This window comes from Crotalus tigris, unplaced genomic scaffold, assembly GCF_016545835.1.
Source record: "Crotalus tigris isolate CLP2741 ecotype Arizona unplaced genomic scaffold, ASM1654583v1 scf7180000024339.11422700, whole genome shotgun sequence".
Taxonomy (NCBI): Eukaryota; Metazoa; Chordata; class Lepidosauria; order Squamata; family Viperidae; genus Crotalus; species Crotalus tigris.
Window position 1 is genome coordinate 9,094,356 of NW_024100509.1, and position 25,337 is coordinate 9,119,692.

At 38.6% G+C, this 25,337-nt stretch overlaps 1 protein-coding gene across 1 annotated transcript in view; it reads left to right on the forward strand.

The window, feature by feature from the left end:
- ADCY10 (adenylate cyclase 10) overlaps window positions 1–25,337 on the forward strand; it is a 212,712-nt gene that overhangs the window by 82,510 nt on the left and 104,865 nt on the right. The window contains 5 exon segments of the mRNA XM_039326127.1: window positions 5,148–5,189; window positions 13,477–13,516; window positions 14,871–15,108; window positions 16,511–16,618; window positions 17,307–17,482. Coding sequence (XP_039182061.1) covers window positions 5,148–5,189; window positions 13,477–13,516; window positions 14,871–15,108; window positions 16,511–16,618; window positions 17,307–17,482 — 604 coding nt within the window.

Sequence of the window (25,337 nt, forward strand, 5' to 3'; positions counted from 1 at the left end):
GGTGCATTTTCATTATCACATAAGAAAGGACTTTTCCAAAAGAGAGGTAAAAATAAAATTATCCTTTGAAAGAACACTATATTGTGGCCTTAATCATGCATTCAGGCTGAGTCCAAAGGGTCAAGAACTTTTGTAAACTACTGTAAACCCATACTTTGCAACAGGGAAAATATTTTTTTAGCAAACAAAAAAATCACGGGCAGACAATAGAGACTGACATTATAGTGACTTCCAAAATATGTCATATGTTGAGCTTATGCCCACAGAAGACCTAAACTATATATTTATCAAATGTAAATCATATGAATTACTAGAATAAAAAGTAAAGGGTCTAGAAGCAACTCTAGCCACTCTGAAACTCAATGAACAAAGTGAGATTCCCCAACCTAAACAAGAAGACTACACCAAAATTAAACACCATAGACAGCAAACAGCTTCTAAAAAATGATCCCATATATGACCAAAAAGAAGAAAACTGATACATCCAAATTGAACACAATAGGGAACAAGCAGCTTCTGAAAAAAATGATCCTATATATGAACCTAAAGAGAAAGACTGATGGAAACAGGTCACTTTTAGAAGAAAACAGCAACCAAGAATAAAGCCCCTACTCTAGTGAAGTCTCTCCAGAACTGAACAATTGCTTTCATAGTCTCCCCCTGGAAGAAAATATGTAAACACCTATAAAAGAGCAGTCATCAATAGTTTCTAAAAAGGAGACACAACCCAGCATTCCTGTGACAGGAAGAATAATATCCCAGACTTCCCTAGGAAAAAAGGGGGGGGAATATTGATGAATAGAAGAAGGGGACGACAGAGAATGAGATGGCTGGATGGAGTCACTGAAGCAGTAGGTGTGAATTTGAATGGACTCCAGAAGATGGTAGAGGACAGGAAGACCTGGAGGAACGTTGTCCATGGGGTCGCGATGGGTCGGACACGACTTCGCAATTAACAACAACAACAACATTGATGACAGGAAATTCAGTTCTTTGGAGAACAGAAACTATAGTCTGCAGACTGAACAGTGAATCTAGGGTATGTTGTCTCCCTGGAGTAAAACTCAAATATGTAATTGAGAAACTTACTAAAATAATCAGCTCCATAGAATACTACCTTTTTTTTCTACACATGGGGACAAATGACACAACAATGAATCTAAAAACAATAACAAAATATTACAAACAGAGAAGAAAGTTAAAGAATTAGGCACACAAGTGGTGTTTTCATCTGTACTTTCAACAAAAGGCCAACATCCAATAAAGGAGCAAAGGATTTTAGAAATGAACCACTGGATTAAAAACTGGTGTCATCAACAGAATTTCAACTTTCTAGACCATGGTGTGCTTTACTTACATGAAGGACTCCTGGCAAGTATCTCACAAGAATTGGAAAGAATATAGTTGGAAAATGACTGGCTCATCTTATCAGAAGAACTTTAAACTAAAATTAGAATAGAATAGAATAGAATAGAATAGAATAGAATAGAATAGAATGGAATGGAATGGAATGGAATGGAGTGGAGTGGAGTGGAGTGGAGTGGAGTGGAGAGGAGAGGAGAGGAGAGGAGTGGAGTGGAGTGGAGTGGAGTGGAGTGGAGTGGAGTGGAATGGAATAGAATAGAATAGAATAGAATAGAATAGAATAGAATAGAACAGAACAGAACAGAACAGAACAGAACAGAGCTGGAATGGCAGTGATGGAGTGCCCACAATTTTTGAAGGCAAGCTATTCCACTGGTTAACTGTCCTCTTTGTGGCAGCCTCTCAAATACTGGAATACTGCTATCATGTCACCCCTATTTTTTCTTTTCTTTAGACTAGCCAAACCGAAGTCCTGCAGCTGTTCTTCATATGTTTTAGTCTCCAGGCCTTGGATCATCTTAGTTGATCTTCTCTGAACTTTTTCCAAGATCTCAACATCTTTTTTGTAGTATGGTGACCAAAACTGGCTACAGTATTCCAGGTGTGGTCTCACTAGGGTTTTATAAAGCAGTACTAATACTTCGCGTGATCTTGATTCTATGCCTCTGTTTATAATTGATGGGGAAAGGGGATGGAATCTTCATGACTGATTCCCTAAACTTTGTTTAGAACCTGGTTTCAGGCAAAAACCACTAGATAACCAATCACATAAGGAAGTAAGAAGTAAAGAGGAAGGAGAAGAAAAAAAGAAAAAATATAGTGAAGTGATGGAAAGCATGGAAAACTCAGATACAAATTAGGAGATATAAGAAACATACCCAAGACCGATAAAGCAGGGCTTTTCAACCAGTGGTATGCATATCACTGGTGGTACTTTGGTACTTGGCATGTGGTATGTGACTTAGACAAGTGTATTGGGTGGGGAGATGAGCTGAAGTGGCGGCTGCTCCAATGAGGCCTGGAGGAGAATCAGCTGAAGCCGCAGTGTTGCTGGGGCTCTGCTGAGAGTCCAGGATTGGTGCATGCAGCTTCAGCTAATCGGTGCTTCTGGCAGCCTTGGGGGTGGCTGGCAGCCACACACAGTTTTGGGGCAGAGATTCAGCTGGAGCTGCGGTCTTGCCAAGGCTCTGCTGAGGGCCCAGGATCAGCACATGCAGCCTCGGCTATCACTGGGAGCAGCAGATTGGCCTTGGGGTAAGACAGTCAGTCAGAGCTGCAAAGGCTCCAGGATTGGCGTGTGCAGTTCCAGCTGATCAGTGTTGTGTGCAATGGCCAGCTGGGGAGTGGGTGACTGCATGGGGGAGTGAGACTGAGGTAGTGACCGATGCTGGAGCGCTCCTTGAGAGTGGAGAGGATATAAAAGAAGGAGGTTTTGGTGGGAGAGGGAGAGAAAAAAAAGACAACGGGGAAAGAGAAGGGGATGAAGAAAGAGGGAGGAGAAGAGGAGAGGCTTGTGTGAGAGAAGTAGTGAGCAGAAAAAGAGAGGAGAAGCTTCTGTGAGGGAAGCAATGAGGAGAAAGAGAGAAGAGGCTTCTGTGAGAGAAGCAGAGGGATCAATGAAGGAGTAGGCTGTGAAAGAGAAAGGAGAGGAAGAGAGGAAGAAGGGCCGACCAGCCACATGACCACCAAGGTAGTGGTGCATATTAATAAATATGGATAAATTAGTCATATGTTCATCAGTGCAAAGGGAAAGTGATTCAGCAAAGGAACTACCACCAAAGAAATGAAAACTGGTACTTTCCCCCCTGTTTTTGGTCATCAAGTTTTTGACATCTTGCTAAGCACTGATGGTACTCGAATATTGTCATGTCTTAAAAGTAGTATAATCTGTGAAAAGGTTGAAAAGCACAGCCATAAAGGATTCTAATGCCTATACATGAATGCTCAAAGTTTAGGGAACAAACAGGGTAAACTTGAAATACTAGTACATGAAGGTAAATACGATATAGTTGCCATTATTAAAATATGATAGGATGAAACTCATGATTGGAATGTACTGATGGAAGGATAAAAACTATGCAAAAGACCCAACAAAAGAAGAGGTGAAGTTGCATTATATATAAAAGATCATTACATCTCTACCAAAATACACAAAAACAAGGATGAAAACCTTCTAGAATTTATATGGATCAACATGAAAGGAAAAAAAGAATGACATTGCTATAGGCTTAAACTACAGGCCACCGAACCAAGCAGAAGAAATAGATGATTTTTTTTGCTAAACAACTAACAAATATATGTAGGAAATATACCACAGTAGTAATGGGAGACTTTAACTACCCTGACATCAAATGGGACACAAACTCTGCAGCAAATGGGAGATCAAACAGATTCCTAATCAACCTAGCTGACAATTTGTCATCCAAAAGGTAGAGGAGGGAACTAGAAAAAAGTTATACTAGACCTAATTCTTACTAATAGAGAAGAAGTGATAGAGTTGAAGTTGCCAGAACGTTGGGCGAGAGTGACCACATCATATTGTAATTCAATATAATGCAAAGACAAGCAATAGAACATAATCCAGCCAGTGTCTTAAATTTTAAAAAGGCTGATTTTAACAACTCAGAGAGAGCCTAATAAAAATTCCATGGATGAAAATCCTAAAGGGGAAAACAACTCAAGAAGCGTGGAAAGCTCTGAAAAATATGATCACAAAAGTCCAGTCCAACACAATATTACTGAAAAAGAAAAACAAGAAATCCAAGAAGAAACCAGCATGACTGCACAAATATCTCTGCATATCTCTGCATATCAGATCTCTGATAAACTGAAAGACAAAAAGGACAAGTACAAAAAATGAAAAGAGGGACACATATCTGCAGAGTATCAGCCGATAGCCCAGATATGCAAAGTTGAAGTCAGGAAAACAAAGGCTCGGAATGAACAAAGACTTGCAACAAAAGTCAAAGATAATTAAAAAATTTCTTTCAACATATAAATAACAAGAAAAAAGTCAAGGAAATAGTAGGTTTATTTACAAGGGAAGATGGCAAGAAAATTACAGGCAGTAGAGAGAAAAAAAGAGCTGCTTAACTCATTCTTTGCATCAGTCTTCATGCAAAAAGAAATTATAGCCCAACCTACCAAAGAACTTACTGTAAAAGACAAATTAGAAATAAAAATTAAAATAAGAAAGAAAATGGTTAGCGAACACCTATCTGATCTTGACTGGCCCCAACTTTAATCACTTTCTGCAAAAAAAGAGATAATTTTCTGGAAGCTGTTGCAGGGCTGATGCCAGGTACTGTTTCAGGGTACAGATTTTAGTATTTTTGTTTTTCAAAAGTAAGTCAAGGTAGTCCTTGATTTATGAATACAATCAAGATGGGAACTTCCATTGTTAAGTGATGTGGTCTTTAAATGAATCATCCTGATTTTACCATCTTTTTTGCTTCAGTTGTTTCACTAGTTCTTTTTATACGCTGTTGATTGATTATAGTTTAACACTTGATTTTCAGGAATTATGGATCCAGAATTGGTTTCTTATGGACTTATTCTAGAATTGTATTTGTTTCTTTTACAGAAAAGGCAGATTACTCTTTTTTCTTCAGTGCTAGACATCCTAGTGTTGCTGCTCTGATGGAATCAAGTGGTGGTAAGGTGCTTTTATTTATATTTCTGATATACAAGAACAGAGTTATTCTCTTTCTGAATGATGAAATTAGATCAAAGGGTTAAGATACCTTTTCATGTGTTATTTTTTTCTTCAGACACACTTATAGAATGGAAGGATACTAGAATTAAAACACGTCAGCTTACTACAGGTAAATCTTTTAAATATGACAAGTAATATTAAAAATAATGGAGGTTGTACAGTAGATAATTGTGGAAATGAGGCATCATTTAAAAACCAGAACAGGGGAAAGATCCACCCTCTCTGATATAATATTCCAGGTGATATCTCTAACCCCAATCTCCTCACCTAAAATATTTCTGTTTAGAAGAGGGAAAACTTTTCAGAAAGAAAAAAGTGACTCTTTTAGTGTAATATGCTAATAGAGGTGATAGAAGATATTTTCATTGTTATAGACAAAATTGAACTGATCACAGACCTAGGTTTGAGAGTTGATGCAATTAGGCCACAGTGGTCAGATGGGGTTCCTTTCTTTTGCTTCCAGGTGGATATTTACGGGAAAGTTCATGATTTTGCCATTTCAGATCTCACAAGGGCCTTTAGAGTAAAAGATACTGCACTTGTCATCTGCTTCCAGTTTAAAATTGGTCCTTTTTTACCAGTCCATTTGGGCTGTAAATTAATTTTTAAATATTTTCAAGAAAGAAGCAGTGTCAGAACCCATTTATATTTCATTTCTATCTATCTCCTCTGATCTAAAACCAAATCTCATCTTCCCCTGGATTCTGCCATACTACCAAGGGGGGGGGGAAAGATATGCCTGTGAGCTTATGGCTTTCACTTCCTCTATTCGCTACAATGTAACCTTTTGTTTATTGCCTCTGGGTCTGCTGCCCATTACAATGTAACAAATTGCCTCCTGCACTATACATCTCTCTGAACTTTCTTCTCCCTAACCTGGCAGCTAGGAAAAGGAGGGGGGGAGAGAATTACAAACATACAGAACCTGGCTTATTTCTCCAGTCTCGAAAGGAGGTGTGAAGAGCTATGAAACATCTTGCTACAAACGGAGTCAGACCAATGTTATCTTCCCTTTCCCATGATGGACTTAACACCTGGGGATTGGCCGGTCTGAACCATCCAGATGAACTGTGGGGTAGGGTTTGCTTAAGGACACTTTAAAGTATCAATCTGTATCAGATCCTGTCTATTATGCCTGCTATCAACTACTCTTAATAAAAGTTCTTGTTGGAAGAAATTGTTTCCAAGAGTTCTGCTTTCTTAAGATGTGGGATTGAAGTGGGTCCTTATATTAAACAGGATCTGCAGTAATAGTCAACCTGGAAGGAAGACCCTTACCGGGGGACTTTGTAAAAAAATACAATGTTGGACGACAAGGCAGGGAAGGAAGAAAACCCTGTGGAAGGGGAGCCTTCCCTCTGACCAGGATCCTGCCAGCTGTCGGGATCCTAGAAGTCATACTCAGGAGAAGAAGTGGTGGAAATGCGTGACCACAAACCTCGGTGGTCAATGGGCATTGACAAGAAAGACGAGTGGGAAAAGAGATTGAGAAAGGTGACCCTGAGATGGGGCAGCCACCAACCAGAATGGAAGCAAGAGATGGAGAAATCCCTGCACTTTAGCGAAGAGGAAGGAAGTTGCACACAGCACTCGAACTGGATCCTAGAGAACGCTATTGACCTGATGAAAAGAACTCTCAGTTCCCTAGGGGAAGAGAAACCTGAACCTCGTGGCTGCATCAGCACCTGGAGCTGCAGCTAGAGAAACACTGAGGGGGAATCAGAACCTGTAGTCCCAGGGATGTCAGCTCGGCAGCCCCCACTCCCTGCTGACCCACAGATGGCAATCAGGATGGGCGACAATACCGTCGGTGGCGAAGGCACTGATCCATCCAAAGATTCCCGCTGCTGGACGCGAAATTCAGGGGAGCTGCCATGCTTGGGGTTCTTCCTAACCCAAGTCCTTAGCTACATGGAAGAATATGGATGGGACATCCCCAGCGAAAAAGCCCGTATCCGTATCATGCAATCTGCTCTGGACAGGGCAGCCACAGACTGAATGGTGAACCTGCATGATTCCAATGCCCTAGAGTTCAACGACTTCAACTGCTTCATGTCCTCTCTGAGAAGGAGATTCAAGGACCCCCTGGCTGATCGCAAGGCCCGCAAGAGAATCAAAACGGTGAGGCAGGGCAGATGCCCGGTAGCCAAATATACACAAGAATTCCAGACCATTGCCAACAAGCTGAACTGGCTGGAAGACATCCTCCTTAGCCATTTCAAAAATGGCCTAAACTACGATCTGTATGATGCTTGCCTGCCTTGAGGGGACCCACGCCAACTTGATGAATGGTACATCTGGGCGGAGGAAGCAGAGATCAACCTACAGAAGAGGCACCGCCAAGGAAAACCATGGGGCTACCCACCTCCTGAGCCTACGCATGAGCCAGTGAAACCACCGGCTACAACCAAGAAGTCAGTGGGCTGTTTCAAATGCAGGAGAGAGGGGCATTGCGCCGTAGAATGTCACTTGAAAGCCTCTCAGCACAACCCAGACCAATCACTGGCCAGGAAATCAGGGAAGTTTCCAGCCAAGCTGAAAGAACCTGCCATGAGGGTGATAGAGGCTGTGGAGTCCCCAAACCCTGCCAAGCGTGGTGAGGGAACTCCAGTCTACACTGCAGGGGCGATGGACACCTTGGACGACAGCTCGGAGGGTGAACCCCTGGTAAATGGACCCATCGCACCCATCCTCAAGGCAGTGACTATATTAGCTCCCTCCATGCCCGAAGCTGTCGAAGTGAAAGTCTTAATAGACTCTGGCTGCACCCGTGGCCTCATTAGCCCGATACTAGTGGGGAACTTGGGCATTCTGGTGAGGAGACTGAAACAACCAATCTCATTTGGCCAGTTAGAGGGGTCCATAGCAGGGGGGGGGGTGCCAGCTACCCTAGCCACTTTACCAATCTACCTATCCCTGGTTAGGGAGGAAGACATAACGTTTGTAGTGACCCCAAGCACGAAATGCCCAGTGATCCTAGGGCTGGAATGGTTAAAGAAATGGAACCCCTGGGTAAATTGGAGGACAGCAGAACTCAATTTCCCAAAGGGGGATCATGTGAACTTAAAACCCCAAGGAGCCCTACCAAACCCAGGAATGGAGAAAGCATTGGTGGGAGAGGAAAAGGGGCTACCCGAAATACCAGAGGAATACTGAGACCTTGCTGAAGTTTTCAGTAAGGAGTGGGTGGATGAGCTTCTCCCTCACCAACCCACAGACTGTGCCATAGGATTCAAGCCCGGGGCAAAACTCCTGAAGCCCAGACTATACTCTATAAGCCCTAAAGAGAAGGAGGAAATGGAAAGATTCATAAATAAAAACCTAGAAACGGGGTTTATCGAAACTGCCAAGCCTAAGGTCCTCTTTAGAGAGAAGGACGGCACTTTGTGCTCGTGCGTGGATTACTGCACCCTGAATGCAATCAGTGAAAGTAACCTATACCTCCTATCCCTCATGAAGGACATGTTATCCCACCTCTTGAAAGGAAGACTTTTCACTAAACTAGATCTAAGGGAAGCATATTACTATGTTAGGATTAAGGAAGGGGATGAATGGAAAACCACATTTAATTGTCAATGGGGTGCTACCAATTCAAAGTTTTACCATTTGGACTACAAGGGCCCTCTGCAGTATTTATGCAATTAATCAATGAGGTATTAAGGGAGCACCTATTTAAGTGGGTCCTGATTTATTTAGATGACATCCTTATCTTCACCGAATCCAAAGAGGAACATGTCGACCTAGTCAGAGCGGTTTTAAAGAAACTGCGAGCTGCCCACCTATATGCCAAATTATCAAAATGTGAATTCCACCAGGAAAGAATAGACTACCTGTGTTATCGCATATCCCCACAGGGCATTGAAATGGACCCCAAGAAGGTCAGAGCAGTACTAGAATGGGCACCACCTTGCACAAAGAAGCAGTTGCAAAGTTTCCTGAGTTTTGCAAACTTTTACCACCAATTCATCCCCTCGTTCACCCAAATAGCCCTGCCCTTCACAAACTTACTAAAACCGAAGGGAGAATCCTCAGTGAAACCTAGCCAGCTACTAAAATGGACAATGGAATGCCAAGCGGCGTTCAAGAGATTAAAGAGACTTTTTTCTGCCAAATCCGTACTGAGGCACCCAGACACGGATAAACTTTTCATAATTCAGGCAGACACAAGCAATGTGACAGTGGGGGGCTATACTGTTACAAGAATATGATGAAGGGGTATTGCAACAGTCCACATATACGTCCAAGAAACTCACCGAAATGGAACAGCGCTGGCCATGTGGGAAAGAGAGGCATACAGGGTGCGTTGGTTGTTACTTACATGGAGCCATTTCCTTGAGGGGAATAAAATCCCTTTTCAGGTCTGGACAGACCACAAAAATCTGGAAGCATTAAAAACACCCAGGAAGCTCACTCCCAAGCAAGCCCGCTGGTCCTAGCATTTTCACCAATTTCATTTTACACTCAAGCACTTGCCGGGGGGGGGGGAGAAGAACTTCCTGGCAGATGCACTGTCTCGCATGCTCCAATATAACAGCACGCGAGCCACCGATTATAAACCACTCATGCCTGAAACACAATTGGCAGCACCAGTAACCACCAGAGCCCAAGCTAAATTAAAGCTGCAACTGGATAGCCAAACCAGAATTGAATTCCGGAAAACTTTGGAAACAGATGAAGGGTTCCAGAAAAATAGACATGTGTGCACAATCAAAGATGGACTGCCATGGGTGGGAGAAAAGTTACCACCCAGAGGGTAAGTTATATATACCAACCACCCAGACAGTCACTTTCATGCAGCTATGCCATGATTCAAAATCACCAGGGCATTTTGGATTTGTAAAAACATTACATTTAATTAAAAGGCAATTTTGGTGGCTGTCCATGAAAAAGTACATAGAAAGTTATGTGGCCCAATGTGCACAACTGCTAAGAGGTTGCAAGGGAAATCGCCTGGACTGTTACAACCAGTAGCAAATCCCTCAGCCCCCTGGAAAGAAATATCCATGGATTTTAAAGTGGAATTACCAGAAAGCAATGGAAACACTGTCATCTGGGTGGTTACGGACTTGTTTTCCAAACAAATGCACTTTATCCCTTGCCAAAAGATTCCCACTGCAAAAACCTTAGCAAAACTATTTGTGCAGCATATCTACAGACTGCATGGGGCATCCCAACACATCATATCTGATAGGGGAATACAATTTACGTCAGAATTTTGGAAGGAATTTTTATCCCTCTTAGGAACCACTCAGGGACTGTCATCTAATCATCATCCTCAATGTAATGGACAAACTGAACATTGTAACTCAGTACTTAAGTAATACTTAAGATGCTTTATTAATTTCCAGCAAATGAATTGGATGGACCTACTCCCTTTCGCAGAAGTTGCTTACAATAATGCAGTCCACTCCAGCACAGGCTACACTCTCTTTCAAATAGCCACCGGTCAAAGTTTCAACCCTATGCTAGAACTAATCCCAAATGAACCAGCAATCCCATTGCTGAAAGAATGGATAGTACAATTACAAACCACCTGGCCAGTAGTTAGGAAAGCCTTAGACGAAGCTAGGCAAGCATACAAAGCACAAGGAGATAAAAAGAGAGTCAAACCCATATCATTTATTGTAGGAGAAATGGCATATTTGTCTACAAAATACCTAAAATCTCTACAGCCCTGTAAAAAAAACTTGGCCCAAAATATATAGGACCTTTTCCAACTAAAAGAATCATAAACCCAGTAACAGTAGAATTAGAACTAACCAAAAACCTCAAATACACCCAATTTTTCACTGCAGCTTGCTGAAAAGAGAACAACAGTCACCCTTACAGCCAAAAATCCCCCTTGCCACCTCCAATTGTGGTTGAAGGAGAACAACACTTCGAGATAAAAGAAATCCTAGATTCTAGGAAGTATTGTGGGGCAACTCAATACCTAGTAGCATGGAAACACCTTCCATCCTCACAAAACGAGTGGGTCCATAAACATCACGTCAGAAGTTTCATACAGAATATTCCAACAAACCAGACTAACATCTATACCTGTTTTGTTTCTCTACAGGTAGATCTCTCTTATTTTTAAGGGGGGCAGGACGTCAGAACCTATTTATATTTCATTTCTATCTATCTCCTTTGATCTAAAACCAAATTTCACTTTCCCCTGGACTCTGCCATACTACCAAGGGGGAGGGGGATATGCCTGCAGGCTTATGGCTTTCACTTCCTCTATTTGCTACAATGTAACCTTTTGTTTATTGCCTCTGGGTCTGCTGCCCATTACAATGTAACAAATTGCCTCCTGACTATGAATCTCTCTGAACTTTCTTCTTCCTAACCTGGCAGCTAGGAAAAGTGGGGGGAGAGAATTACAAACATCCGGAATCTGGCTTATTTCTCCAGTCTCAAAAGGAGGTGTGAAGAGCTGTGGAACATCTTGCTACAAATGGAGCTGGACCAATGTTATCTTCCCTTTCCCATGATGGACTTAACACCTGGGGATTGGCCGGTTTGAACCGTCCGGATCAACTGTGGGGTGAGGTTTGCTTAAGGACACTTTAAAGTATCAATCTGTAAAGAATCCCTCAGATCCTGTCTATTATGCCTGCTATCAACTATTCTTAATAAAAGTTCTTGTTGGAAGAAATTGTTTCCAAGAGTTCTGCTTTCTTAAGATGTGAGATTGAAGTGGGTCCTTACAAGCAGTACTGTAGAAGAACATAGAACTGATGAGAGCTTGCAATAAATATTTGCCTCCTAAAAATTTGGAAAGGGAATATTTTGGATAGGGGAACATATTGATAGAACACTATAGGCATAGGAATGTTATTTATTGGCCAAGTGTGATTGGACATTTGTCTCCTTGGGATATTGCCTATCTTCTGTACTCCACTTATTTTGGCTTAGCAAAGCTCAAAGAAATGAAGAATGTTTTTCTCATCTATCATATTATCTTGCCAATTCTTGATAGTTCTTCTCACACAGAGAGAACCATATCATATATGATTATTTCCAACACAGTAGTATGTGAATAATGTATGTAAGGATTGATGTTTTTTTTTTTAACACAGAGCTCTATTCTGAGCTCTAGTCAGGTCAATTACCATGGATAACATAGCCATCTGGAGCTTCATGGGAAAGCAGCTCATCATTAAACAAGATTACAGGTAGTCCTCAAGTTGCAACAAGTCACTTAGTACAGTGGTTCGAAGTTATGACAGACTCCACAAAAGTACTTATGACCCAATCCCGAAGTTATGTATGTTGCAGCATCCCTGCAGTCATTCGACCAGAGAAATGCTGTAATATGCTTATTTCCCCACTATCCTCCCCAAATACATGCAGCATTTGCTGGCAGAAAGAGACAGTGTGTAGGAAGGGAAGAGTTTTGCTGGCTGTGGGCATTCACTGGGAGAAGGAGGTGAGCCTCTAAAAAGGGAAAAGTTTAGTCACTGCCTACATGCCTTCCCTCCCTCTACCATTAGCCAGGGACCGAAAGCAAACAGCAAGGAAGGGAAGGAAGATTTCTCCGCTCCACCATTTGCCTTTACTGGGGAGGGAAGGTTAGCATCTAGCAGTGAAAGAAAAACAGTTTGCCAGGGTCTCAGAAAAAGATGGCTACTTTTCTGCCATCTGTCCCCGCAATAGAGCAGCCTGTCCTCTTTCCTATCCGACATCCTGAGCTCTGGAGATCTTTGAAAGGTGAGTGATTTGTGACAGTTGGGTGGGTGCAGGGGGTGGGTATGGAGGAGGCCAAGCAGATGTGGGGACTTCAAGGAGTGGGAAGCAGAGTATGGGTTATCTCAGTGTATATGTGGGGGGAAGGCCTTAAGAGGCCAGAGACAGATGATCTTGTTCCTGCACTGGGGCCACCATGGTCTTCTCCACCCTAAAGCATGCCATGTGCACTTAACGGCCTACCCATTTGTTTAATGAATGCATTGGGAAGAGCCAAGAATGGGGCTCATTCAATGTGATTTACTTAATGTTCTCCTGACCTCCAACCATAATAGACAGGCTCTATTATGTTTGTAACTCAAGGACTACCTGTATATTAATAGTGCTGACTGCTGTATCAATTTGTACTGTGATTGTTAAGTATTTGAAAGTACACCTTTTAGATAACTAACATGTGGAAATTTCCATTTTATACATTTGGAAGAGTTAGGTTCTCATATGAAAAAGCCTACAAACTGGGTACAAAGATAATGTCTTAATTTATTTTAGTTTTTGTCCAATGAAGAGTAATGTAATACAATCCACATTCAAACATTCAACCCATTCTCCTTCATTTGAATCTATGAATATTATGCACTTTATTACTTCCGAAGAAATCACAGCATATATTACAGTATTCTAGGATGAGGCATTTACCTTTCTTCAATTTTGTTCTCATGTAGGAGATACCCTGCGGTCAACCTTCATCTTGCAAGAATCTTTTAGGTGTGAAGCGAGTAACTTTTATGTTCCTGACTGAATGGCATCATTGGCAGTGAGACTATGTGGCACTTTGTTAAGCCTCCAACTGTTTTATAAGAATGGAATTATTTAGTATCAAAAATTCTCACTAATTTCACAACCAATTATTTAAGGATAGTTTTTCAAAAAATTTAGTTTTACTTTGAACTCATTATTTTTTCTCCAAAAATAGAAGATAAAGCAGAATTAGATATATTGAAAATAAAGGTGTGTGCCCTAAAATGATAGTTCCATGTTGCTTATCGTTCCTTTCTGATGGAGTTTCATGAAACTCACCATGTGATGTCCCAGTAGAGTACTCTGTCTTTCCTATCTGTAACTATAGTCATTTAACAAAGTAGAACGGGAATTCATCAGATTTGCAGATGACACTAAACTGGCAGAAATAGACAAGATCTGAGAAGACAAGCTCAGGATCCAAAAAGATCTTGACAAACTTGAACAATGGGCCCTATCCAACAAAATGAATTTTAATGTGGAGAAAAACAAAGTTTTACATTTAGGCAGGAAAAATCACAGGTACAAGTACAGATTAGGTGAGACCTGGCTCAAAAAGCTGCAATTCTTGGTCTGCAAGGTGAATGGAAGCTTCCTTGTAAAGCAGAAGATGCAGAAGACTACCCTCCTGCTCTACCTATCAAGTTCTGAAAGATGGCCAAACTCCAAGGTCTACTCATCTGTCAAACTTTGAACTCCATCAACTTTAGGTGAAATTAGAGCAATTGCAGCTTGTTTTACTTGCCAGGCAGGTAGGAGTGGGGAAACCACCACGACCAATCACTGCTGACCCACAGTCAGTTCTCAGGAAACTACTGATTTTCCATGTTAATAAGGAAGACTGTGGGGACAGACCAAATTTATGCTGGCACACATTGTGCTACTTTACAGGCTGATGACCTTAAATCTTTTTTTCAGCTATCCCTCTTTTCTTTCCTTTTTTGGAGAGCAAGGTATCCAGGAAACAAACTGAGTTTATGCACAAGTTTTGTTCTAAAAGAAAAAAACCGTTTCATTTAGATTTTAATGGGCAGATATATGAATTAACTAACAAGATTGCTGCCTCGCATATAAATTTAGTTTTGAAATTGTATTGGTTCCAGGTGACCCATTAACCTTCATTGTTAAGTAGAGGTTTCAGTTGGCTCTTCCTGATCTGAGTTCATTGTTTTTATTATTACACCTGACTTGGTATCACATAGTAATGAAAACTTTGTAGATTGTTAGGCTTCAGTATCTTTCTGTTTCAATGTGGGTGAGATGTGTTAGAGATGAAGGTTACTATGGAAGTTTTTGGAAATTCCTTCTTTCTTTTTGGTAGGGCTGAAAATTCAGAACTGGAATTTCTAAAAAGAATGGATGAAATAATCTTGCTTACTGGCATGAGCAAGAAAAGGATGGAGACTCCTGTCTCCCAGGACTGTGAATGCAAAGAGATTGTGGAATCTGTCACTGTGCCTTTATCTCAGCACTACTTGGCTCTAGGGGATTATGGTCGGGCTTTTTATTACCTTTTGGAATCTGCATCTGCTTATGTCAACCTCTCCCACAACTACATGGTAAGTAGGATCATCCATTCTTTTCTCTTCCAACCGGCTCTTTCATTACTCCTACAGCAAAGAATATTTTACATTCAGGCATCTTAAAGATATCTGCATTTTTGTGAAAGCATGTCTAGATGCATTTATCCAGTGGAAGAGTGGAAGCCTCAAATTTCCTCTCTGTGACTTCACCCCCTCGTCCCCAGGTCCCAATTCTTGTATTGGGGCAACAGTTTGATTGTACCTATTGTCCACATCTGTCTTCCAGATGACACTCACCTGGGATATAAGCGGTATATAAGTCTCATAAATAAATAAATCCACTCTCTAACTTCAGTGTGCTGGAGAAACGTGGCTTTCACAACTTATGCTGTCCTTCCAATGATAAAAAGGCCAAAGAGCAGAAAGTGAAACAGTATTGATAGTGATACCTCCTGGCTAAATCCTCTAGCATACTGGAGCAGATGGCTAGAGGATTTAGCCCTTGCTCTTTTGGCAGGAGACTAATTTTACAACAGAGAAGCAAAATCACTTAATTAAGAAGAAAGATAAACATCCTATTGTGTGCTTGAGTGTATGTCTTCCAGTCAGTCTTGATTCCTGGCAATTGCCTGGATTAGTCCATGCAGTTTTCTTGCAATGATTTTCAGATGCAATTCTTCATTGCTTCCTTCCTAGGGATGGGAGAGATGACTGAGCAAAGATCACCCAACTTGTGCCTAAGATGAGGCCTGATGTTTTAAATCACTACACCCAACTGGCTCTCTATAAATATAAATAACCTGTCTACAGATTAAAATAACATTTTTCATGTAGCTGAAAAGCGGTTATAGATCACTATTCAAAACTGAAAATCAGTTTAATAGAAAAATTACAAGAGAAAATGAAATGCTCCAAATTAATTCTCCTTGCCAGAAACCTTGTAAAAAAAAAAAAAGATTGGAAAGGAGAATGTTCGAAAAGTTGTAGCAGACTGCAAGAGTATGAGTTGATCTAGTATGCTGATAGCTGGTGAATAATACATTTTATTATATGTCACAATGCTTAATTATAGTGCTGGGGGGGGAAACATCATTTTGCAAATCAGCATATTTTAGTTCATCACCTTTATATTTAAAGTAAGCTTGTTCTCTCTTTTCTGTAGATATAGCTAACCAAAATACTGTTAAACCTGGAAGTTGTGCCTTGCCCAAAAAACAAAGACTCAAATCATTTTCCCCTCTATAAAAAAACTGGTTTACTAGATTACATTTTTCTTTTAAAGTTCAATATGGTGAATACATGCTACATATGAACCCTGGGTTCATCCCCTCTATGGTATATGAATATTTGTTCTTGAGAATTTATTACCTATGGTGAGGAAATTGGTGAAACAACAATGTAGAAATGAATCCTTTCTGTTCTGTCATTCTTATTTGAGGCATTTACATATCTGAATACAGCAGAGAGCCTCTTGAGATCTCCGGAATGCAAGCGTAAACTCATTAACCAATTTGAGGTGTCCATTTTGTACAGCCTGAAGGGAGAGGTAAGACAATTGTGTCTAGCTGTAGCCATTTGCATATTTACCATTTCTCTGAATACAGTAAAGGCCACTAGAATATCTCATTCTCTACAGCTGCTCTGTCAGAAGTACAATATTGCTTCAGTTATCATTTTATGATATGGTCTCTCTTCATGCCGCAGTGCTTGACCTATTATAACAGAAATTCTTCCATTGCCACCTTTAATTATCAGTAAGTCTCTCCCTACATTTAGATTCATTAGAAAAATGGCCTTAAAGCTTTTCACAATTAGTTTGTTGATTTGTCAGGTATGACACATCTCTTGATCTTGTTGGATTTTTACAAGGCTTCCTGATATAATTATGCCATATCCTTTATCTACCTTCCTGTCCTCCCTCCCCCATCTCTGGGGCACCTGTGAAAACAGAGGAGATGGATAAGAACAGGTAGAAGACCCTACAAAGTGCTGTGTCTTCTGCTGCTATATTATATAAGGATACAAAAATAATTTCATAGACATACTTAGTACAGAAAAAGCCTCATTATTTTTTCATAGCTGATTTAAATATATATTCTGTTGCTTTAAGTATATTTAGCCATGCTGCAAGATCATGATTTTATGAGGAGAGGTCTTCACACATTTTTAGGCATCATAAAGGAGATATACAAAAAAATTAATCTATTTGATTATCTACCTGCATGTCTCTGTAGGTCTGTTATAATATGGGTCAAATTACTTCTGCAAAAAAACTGATAAAGAAGGCTTTGAGTTTACTGAAGAAAAGATTCCCAATAACTGTTGTAGGAGCCTTTTGCATGTTTATGGTGGAAACCTCCAAACATTTGTCTCATCAGAAGAAACAAAGTTTATGGCAAATATCCAGTGGGTAAGGATACTGGCAAACTATTTATAAAGGCTGGGTGTGGATGGGCTGCAGTGGGGGAAGGGAGCATTTTAGAACAGAACAGGTTGGAAGGAACCTCCTCTTTGTGGCAGCCCCTCAAATATTGGAACACTGCTATCATGCCGCCCTTAGTCCTTCTTTTCACTAGGGCTCCTTCTTTTCTTTTTTTAAGGTTGTAATTCCTGAAACCATTCTTCATATGTTTTAGCCTCCAGCCCACTAATCATCTTTGTTGCTCTTCTCTGCACTCTTTCTAGAGTCTCAACATATTTGTTTATAGTGTGGTAACCAAACCTGGATGCAGTATTTCAAGTGTGGTCTTACCAAAGCCTATAAAGTGGTACTAACACAATTTTACTCTTAAGAATCTCTTGAGCATACATGAATGGTAACTACTGGGTAGAGACCTAGCTACATTCATTTATAGATAATGAGAGGCTCGGTCTAAAAGCAGTGACTCTGCTGACCAAGAATTGGACAAAAAGTCAGGGCTACTTTATGCATTTTGTAGACATTCCACTATTTTTCTAACCTAGTTCTCATTAACTTAAGCCTCTGGTCTATGCAAGGAAACTTTCTTAAAAAGGATTAGCAATCTTTTTTTTTACACAGTAAATTTGCAATAGAGCTTTCAGATGCTCCAAAGTTATACTGGTTTGCTGATCAACATCACTGCTGTATGAGAGTTCTAGAGTGCAATGCATTTCCTTCTCTCTCCTTATAAATCACATGCCTACTTATTTTTACTAGTAAGCTACTTTTAGGCAAAAATGAAGTCTCAGCAGAGTCTTGGTGATCTACTGCTTTCACAGTACTGGGAAGTAACTACTTTAATCCAAACTGACTATTCCTGTCTGTCATGACAGGAATTGAGTATAACTGACTGAAGCACTGATTCAGGTTCTCACAAGCATTTTGAAGTGGCCAGTTCATTTAAGGAACACCTTCACTTCTTCCTTTCCAAAGGCAACCACTTCAAGACATTTTTATGAGTCTTTATTTGCCCTTCATCTTTCCTTATTTATTGTTTATCAAATTTATGACTCTTCTCCAAGATGGTTGCTGAATGGTAGGAATATTTCTTTTTCCTACTGATGATCTGCTGATTTTGCTGCCTAGGCTGGTTCTCTGGCAGTGACATGGGAGCATTTAGGAGTAACCCAACACAGCTTTTGGATGGCCATGGACTCACCCAGAAAGGGGAATTTTAAAGAGTGCAGTACCCTGTGGGAGCAGTCAGAAAGTAACTGGTCATCCATCTTCCTCTTGGCAGTTTGTTTTCTTAAGTATGCCTGAGTTTTAACTTCACTTTTTGAATTTTTTGTTTCACTTTGATTTTTTTTATCTTTAAAAGTTGACTGGCTGAATGCTGATTTATTTTTAGCCCCCTGCTGGACTTTATCTGTTCTTTTTTTGCCTTTGATTCATGCTGTTGTTTTGAATAACTTTTGCTTTTCTGTAAGAAAACTCAGCATGCTCTTGGACAGTGAAAGTGTTTTCATTTGATTTATATCTATATTGGACTTCACCACAGGATTTTCACATTTTATTAATTTGCAAAATATTTGGAGCTTATTTTTTATTTTATTTTTTTAACTTTGGATCAAAATATCCAGAAAATGTCTTCCCTGCTTCTTTATTTCTTCATTTTACTTCAGCTGTTTCTTGTGTTCTTTTATCTATCATTGTTTAGTTACACTCAGCAACAATGTATTAGATTACAGACAAGCAAATGTGGCTGATATCTGAAAAAAGTCAATTTGTTAACATGCAATGCATAGTTGAAAGCTTTTTTAAAAGTTTGATGAAATGATAATGGCTGTGGAAAATATTCAGATGCATGTAGCTCTAGATAAATTAAAGTCAGCAGATATGTTGGGAAGAAATATGGACTGTAAGACTTAGAACTAACTGAGTTGAGGGCATATGCCTCCCTGAAGTTCAAGCCTGCATTGTTTTACAACAGCAGAAAGCTGACTGAGTGGAGAAGTGATAATTAGTTTTCCCTAGGAGGATTGAAAAGACATTTGGGAATGGTTAATTGGAAAACAATTTCATTTGGACTTTTTTGGGGAGATAGACCAACTTTGAAGACTGAATTTATTATATTTAACCAGACAACAATTAATAAGAGATAGTGTTAAAAATAAATGTGGATATTTGATCAAGACAAATTACTGTTAACTCTTGGGATGATTTGGAATAGATAAATTTTCTACGAATTACATTACAATATCAGTTTGTTAACAGAGGATGTTGAAACTTTAATCTTGCCTTTATTATTATTATTATTATTATTATTATTATTATTGTTGTTGTTAACTATTTGGTCAATATAGTATATAGACAACAGACTAATAGTTTGCAAATAGATTTAGTAGTTTAAAAATTTGGGGGGGCTGTTTTGCAAGGGATAGGAACTAATATTGTAATAATGTATTAATCAGTATTAAATTAGGGGTAATAATATGTGTACATGTATTAGGTTTTCCCTTTCTTTAATGCACTTCTTTCTTTTTTAAAATGCACTTGTTTGTTTTGTGATTTTTCTTTGTTTTTTTTTAAATTATTTTTGGAGTTTTGTATTTTAACTTTTTTTTAATAAAATAAAAATAGAACCAAACTTACATGACTACCCATCTCAAAAAATGTTACTCTGAGCAGTATACAAGTAATGAAACAAACTTCTAAAACAATCATTAATAAAAAATAGAAACAATCGTTAAAATATGCAAAAGGGACAGGAGAGAGTGAATAATAGAATAGCAGAATAACAAAGTTGGAAGGAACCTTGTAGGTCATCTAGACCTTCCCCCCCACTCAAGCAGGAGACCCTATACTATTTCTGACAAGTGGCTGTCCAGTCTCTTCTTGAAAGCTTCCAGTGATGAACTACCTACAATTCTGAAGGCAAGCTGTTCAATTGGTTGATTGTTCTCACTGTCAGAACATTTCTCTTTATTTCTAGGTTGAATCTCTCCTTGATCAGTTTCATTGTTCCTTCTCTAGCCTTTGAGTGCTTTGAAAAATAGATTGACCTATCGAGATGAGGAAGGTAGAATACTGATTATTGAAATTTCCCTGAATAAAAAAAAGGTCGCCCTGGTAGGAATTTATGTCCCCAATGAAAAAACAAGACAATTTTATAAGAAACTGCATAAGGTTATTGCTGATATGGAATATGAGAATATTTGTATAATTGGCAATTTTAATGCAATTATAGACAGAGAATTAGATTATAAGAGTGAGAAAGTAAGGAAACGAAGCAGGAGAATATTACCTGGTACTTTTTTTAAAATGACAGAAGAATTAAATATTCAAGATAGTTGGAGGGAGAGAAATCTGAATGAAAAGCAATTTACATATTATTCAGGGCAGCATCAATCATGGCCCAGAATTGATATGGTTTGGACAACGAAAGAATTAAATTCAGATATTGATGATGTAGTAATAGATATTAATACTTGGGCAGACCATAATCCCATTATAATTAAATGAAAAGAACAGAAGACAACAACAAGGAGGTGGACTCTAAAAAAGGCAATTTTAAACCAAACAGAATTTAAGCATAAGGTGGAGGAACAAATGCGGACATTTTTCCAGACAAATAAGAAAAGGAGACTATCACTCAAAATTTATGGGACATGGCCAAGACTATTATGAAAGGTACTGCAATTGTATACATGGCCAATGAATATAAAAAGAAAAGACAATATCGAAAAAGTTTAGAGGAAGAATACAAAAAATTAGAATCAGAACTACAAAAAAATCCACAATGTAAAGATCTAAAACAACAGCTAGATTTAAATAAGCATAACTTGAATATTATAAAAAAGGAAGAAATGGCAAAAAAATAAAAGGTATTAGACAAAAAAATTTTGAACAGGCAAATAGATGGTTGGCTTATAGATTGAAAAAAACAAAAAGATAAAAGATGGATTCATAAATTATGTAATCAAGCAGTGGAGATGGTACATCAAATTGAAGAGAAAAAATGGGTAATGTATGAATTCTATAAAAATCTTTATAAAGAGGATGAAAAGGTTATGGAGGAAAGAATATCACAATATCTTATGAAAGCGGACCTAACCGAAGGTCCCGGAAGAATTTCAAAATATATTAAATAAAGATATAACAGTCCAGGAAATTATAGAAGCAATTAAAAAGCAAAAAAAAGTAATAAAACACCTGGCCCTGACGGATTACTGTCCGAAATATATAAAAACCTCCAAGAACTTTTGGCCCCAACTCTACTGGACTTATTTAATGATGTACTAAATATAACAAAAACCCCAAACTCATGGAAAGAACAATCATCTCACTAATTCCTAAAGAAAATTCTGATTTGATCTGCATTAAAAACTATAGGCCCATCTCTTTACTGAACACGGATTATAAGATTTTCATGACTATAATGGCAGAAAGATTAAAAAAAATATTTAGTTGAATTATCCATACCGACCAAAATGGCTTCTTGCCTAAAAGACAAATTAGACATAATGTTAGGATCATACTAGACATCTTAGAATATTATGAATTACATAGTGAAAAACAAATGGCATTGATTTTTGTTGATGCTCAGAAAGCATTTGATAATGTTAAATGGAATTTTATATTGATTCAACTTAAACAGATGGAATTCGGGGGGAAATTTATAAACATGTTTAAAGCAATCTATTCCAAACAAGAAGCAAAAGTAATCATAAACGGAGAATTAACAAATAGCGTCCAAATAAAAAAAGCCATGAGACAAGGTTGTCCACTATCACCTTTATTATTTATTCTTTCTTTAGAGGTACTTACCAAGAATAATCCGAAAAGATAGGCTGATTAAAGGATTAGAAATCAGAAAAGAGACATTTAAATTACAGGCTTATGCAGACGATTTAGTTTTCATTTTGGAAGACCCCTTAGAATCTGGAGCAAGATTATTACAGGTGCTGGAAAATTATGGAGATGTCTCAGGGTTGAAAATTAATAAAGAAAAAACTAAAATGTTAGTTAAAAACATGTCCAATTTACAAGAGCTAGTAGAAAAAATCAATATCCAGACATCTAAAAGAGTAAGGTATTTGGGGATCCAACTGTTGGCATGATGTACTACACTCAAAAGAGAAAATTATGATAAATTAATAGATCAAATTATAGCAGACTTAGACAGATGGAAAAACTTCTCTCCTTTATGGGGAGAATAGCAACAATCAAGATGAATATACTTCCCAAATTACTCTTTTTATTTCAATGTGTACCAATTAAATTAGGCAAGGATTTTTTTTTGAAAATTTAAACAGAATTACATCCAAATTTATCTGGCAAGGTAGAAAACCGAGAATTAAATTAAAATTATTACAGGATGCAAAGGAAAGAGGAGGGCTCGGCCTCCCGAATTGGGGAAAATATTATCAAGCAGCAATATCGGTATGGTTAAAGGATTGGATACACTTAAGGAACAGAAGACTACTGGCATTAGAAAGCCATGACATGCACATAGGGTGGCATGCTATAATATGAGACGGGAAATATAAGGCTCATCAGTACTTTCAGAATCACCATATTAGATGGGCACTATGAGAGTGTGGATAAAAATTTAAAAAAATATATATAAAAATTCCCAATTGGCTATCCATATTAGAGATATTCATGCACCCCAAATTCATAAATTTAGGAAGAGTAATTACATATAAAGATATCTTAGATGAGAATGGGGACCTGAAAACAAGGAAAAGATTATCAGAAGATGGTAGAGTTGGAATGATGGGCATATTTACAAATACAGTCGTGATACAGAAAAGACAAAAAAGAACCAGGAATAAAATTAGAGTATACACAATTAGATAAAATCCTTCTAGGAACAGAAGATCAAATGATAAAAAGTTATATCAATATTTATTAGAACAAGATTTGTCAGAAGAACAGGTAAAAGAAACAATGTTAATCTGGAGTAAAAATTTTGGTTACAGTATTGACCTAGATAATTGGCAATCATTATGGGACAAAAACAGGAGGTTAACACTAGCCACCTCCTACAAAGAAAATGTATACAAGATGTTTTATAGATGGCACCTTCCCCCTACAAGGCTAGCAAAAATAGATTAAAAAAACCTCACCAACATGTTGGAAATGTAGAAGGTTTCCAGGGAATTACTATCACATGTGGTGGGAATGTTCAAAAGTGCAAAATTTTGGAATTGGATAAAAAAATTGGCTGGAAGAAATACTATTACAAAAAAAATGATTTAAAACCAGAAATCTTATTAGGGATTATTAATGATAAACTCAGCAAAGCATCTTTCTACTTACTATTGCATATTTTAACCGCAGCAAGATTGGCATATGCCCAAAAATGGAAAGGAAAGGAAACCCCCACTGAGGAAGAAATAATAAATAAAATTTTATCCTGTGCCGAAATGGACAGGTTAACTCTAGGGATTAAAAATAAAACTGAAACAGAGTATTTGGAAAAATTTGGAAAAATTTGTATGATTGGTTAGAGATAAGGAGGATCACTGAGATGATTATCGATTGACTAGTTGATATCGTAAGGACTTCTTATTAGTACATATATTAGGACACAACTGAAAGATATGTAAATACAATGTTGATGATTGAATGATGGTTTATCAAAAAATTTACAGATGTTATACGCACAGTTTGTTATACTCTGTCCTGTTATAGAATGTATTTTAAGTTTATGTTTTTCTTTCTGTAACATAAGTTAATACTAATAGCACTGTTAAAGCCAGGGAAGTTGAATCATGTCCATGTTTGTTTATAAAATGTACATTTAATAAAATTTGTTTAAAAAAAAAGAAAAAGAAAAATAGATTGACCCCTCTTCTCTGTAACAGCCTCTCAAATATTGGAACACTGCTATCATGTCACCCCTGGTCCTTCTCTTTATTACACTAACTATGCCTAATTCTTGCAACCATTTTAAATATTTTTTAGCCTCTAATCCCCTAATCATCTTTGTGCTCATCTCTGTACTCTTTGAGAGTCTCAACATCTTTTTTATAGTGTGGTGACCAAAATTGGATGTGATATTCTAGATGTGACCTTACTAAGGCTTTATAGAGTAATATTAGTACCTCACATGATCTTGATTCAATCCCTCTGTTAATGCAGCCTAGGATTGCATTGGCTTTTTTGGCATCTGCTGGCTTATCTTTAGCTGATTGTCCACTAGGACTCCAAGATCCCTCTCATAGTTACTGCTATTAAGCCAGGTTTCACCCAATCTACTTTTGGTTTTTCTTGCCTAAGTATAAGACTTTACTTTTCTCTATGTTGAGTTTCATTTTGTTAGATAGGGCCCAGTGTTCAAGTCTGTCCATATCATCTAGAGCAGTGGTTCTCAACCTTTCTAATACCGCGACCCCATAATACAGTTCCCCATGTTGTGGTGACCCCCAACCACTTATACATCACCGGGTGCCAGGGGCGTGGCCAAAGAAAAGGGGGAAAAATGGCGGACAGCCTTGTTTGGCGACCCCCGTGAAATGGTCGTTCGACCCCAAATGGGGTCCCGACCCACAGGTTGAGAACCACTGATCTAGAGTGTTGGCTATTCCTGCCAGCTTAGTATCATTTGTGAATTGATAAATTCCCCTTCTATTCCCTCATCTAAGCCATTTATAAAGATATTGAAAATTACTTGGCCTAAGATGGAACCTTATGGTACCCCACTGCTTCCTTCCTTCCATGTAGAAAGAGTACCATTAAGAACTACTTGTTGAGTATGGTTTGTCAGTCACTTACAAATCCATCTGATGGTAATGCTATCTATCCCAATTTTTTCTAGCTTAGCAAGAAGTAGGTTGTGGTTTACTTTGTTGAA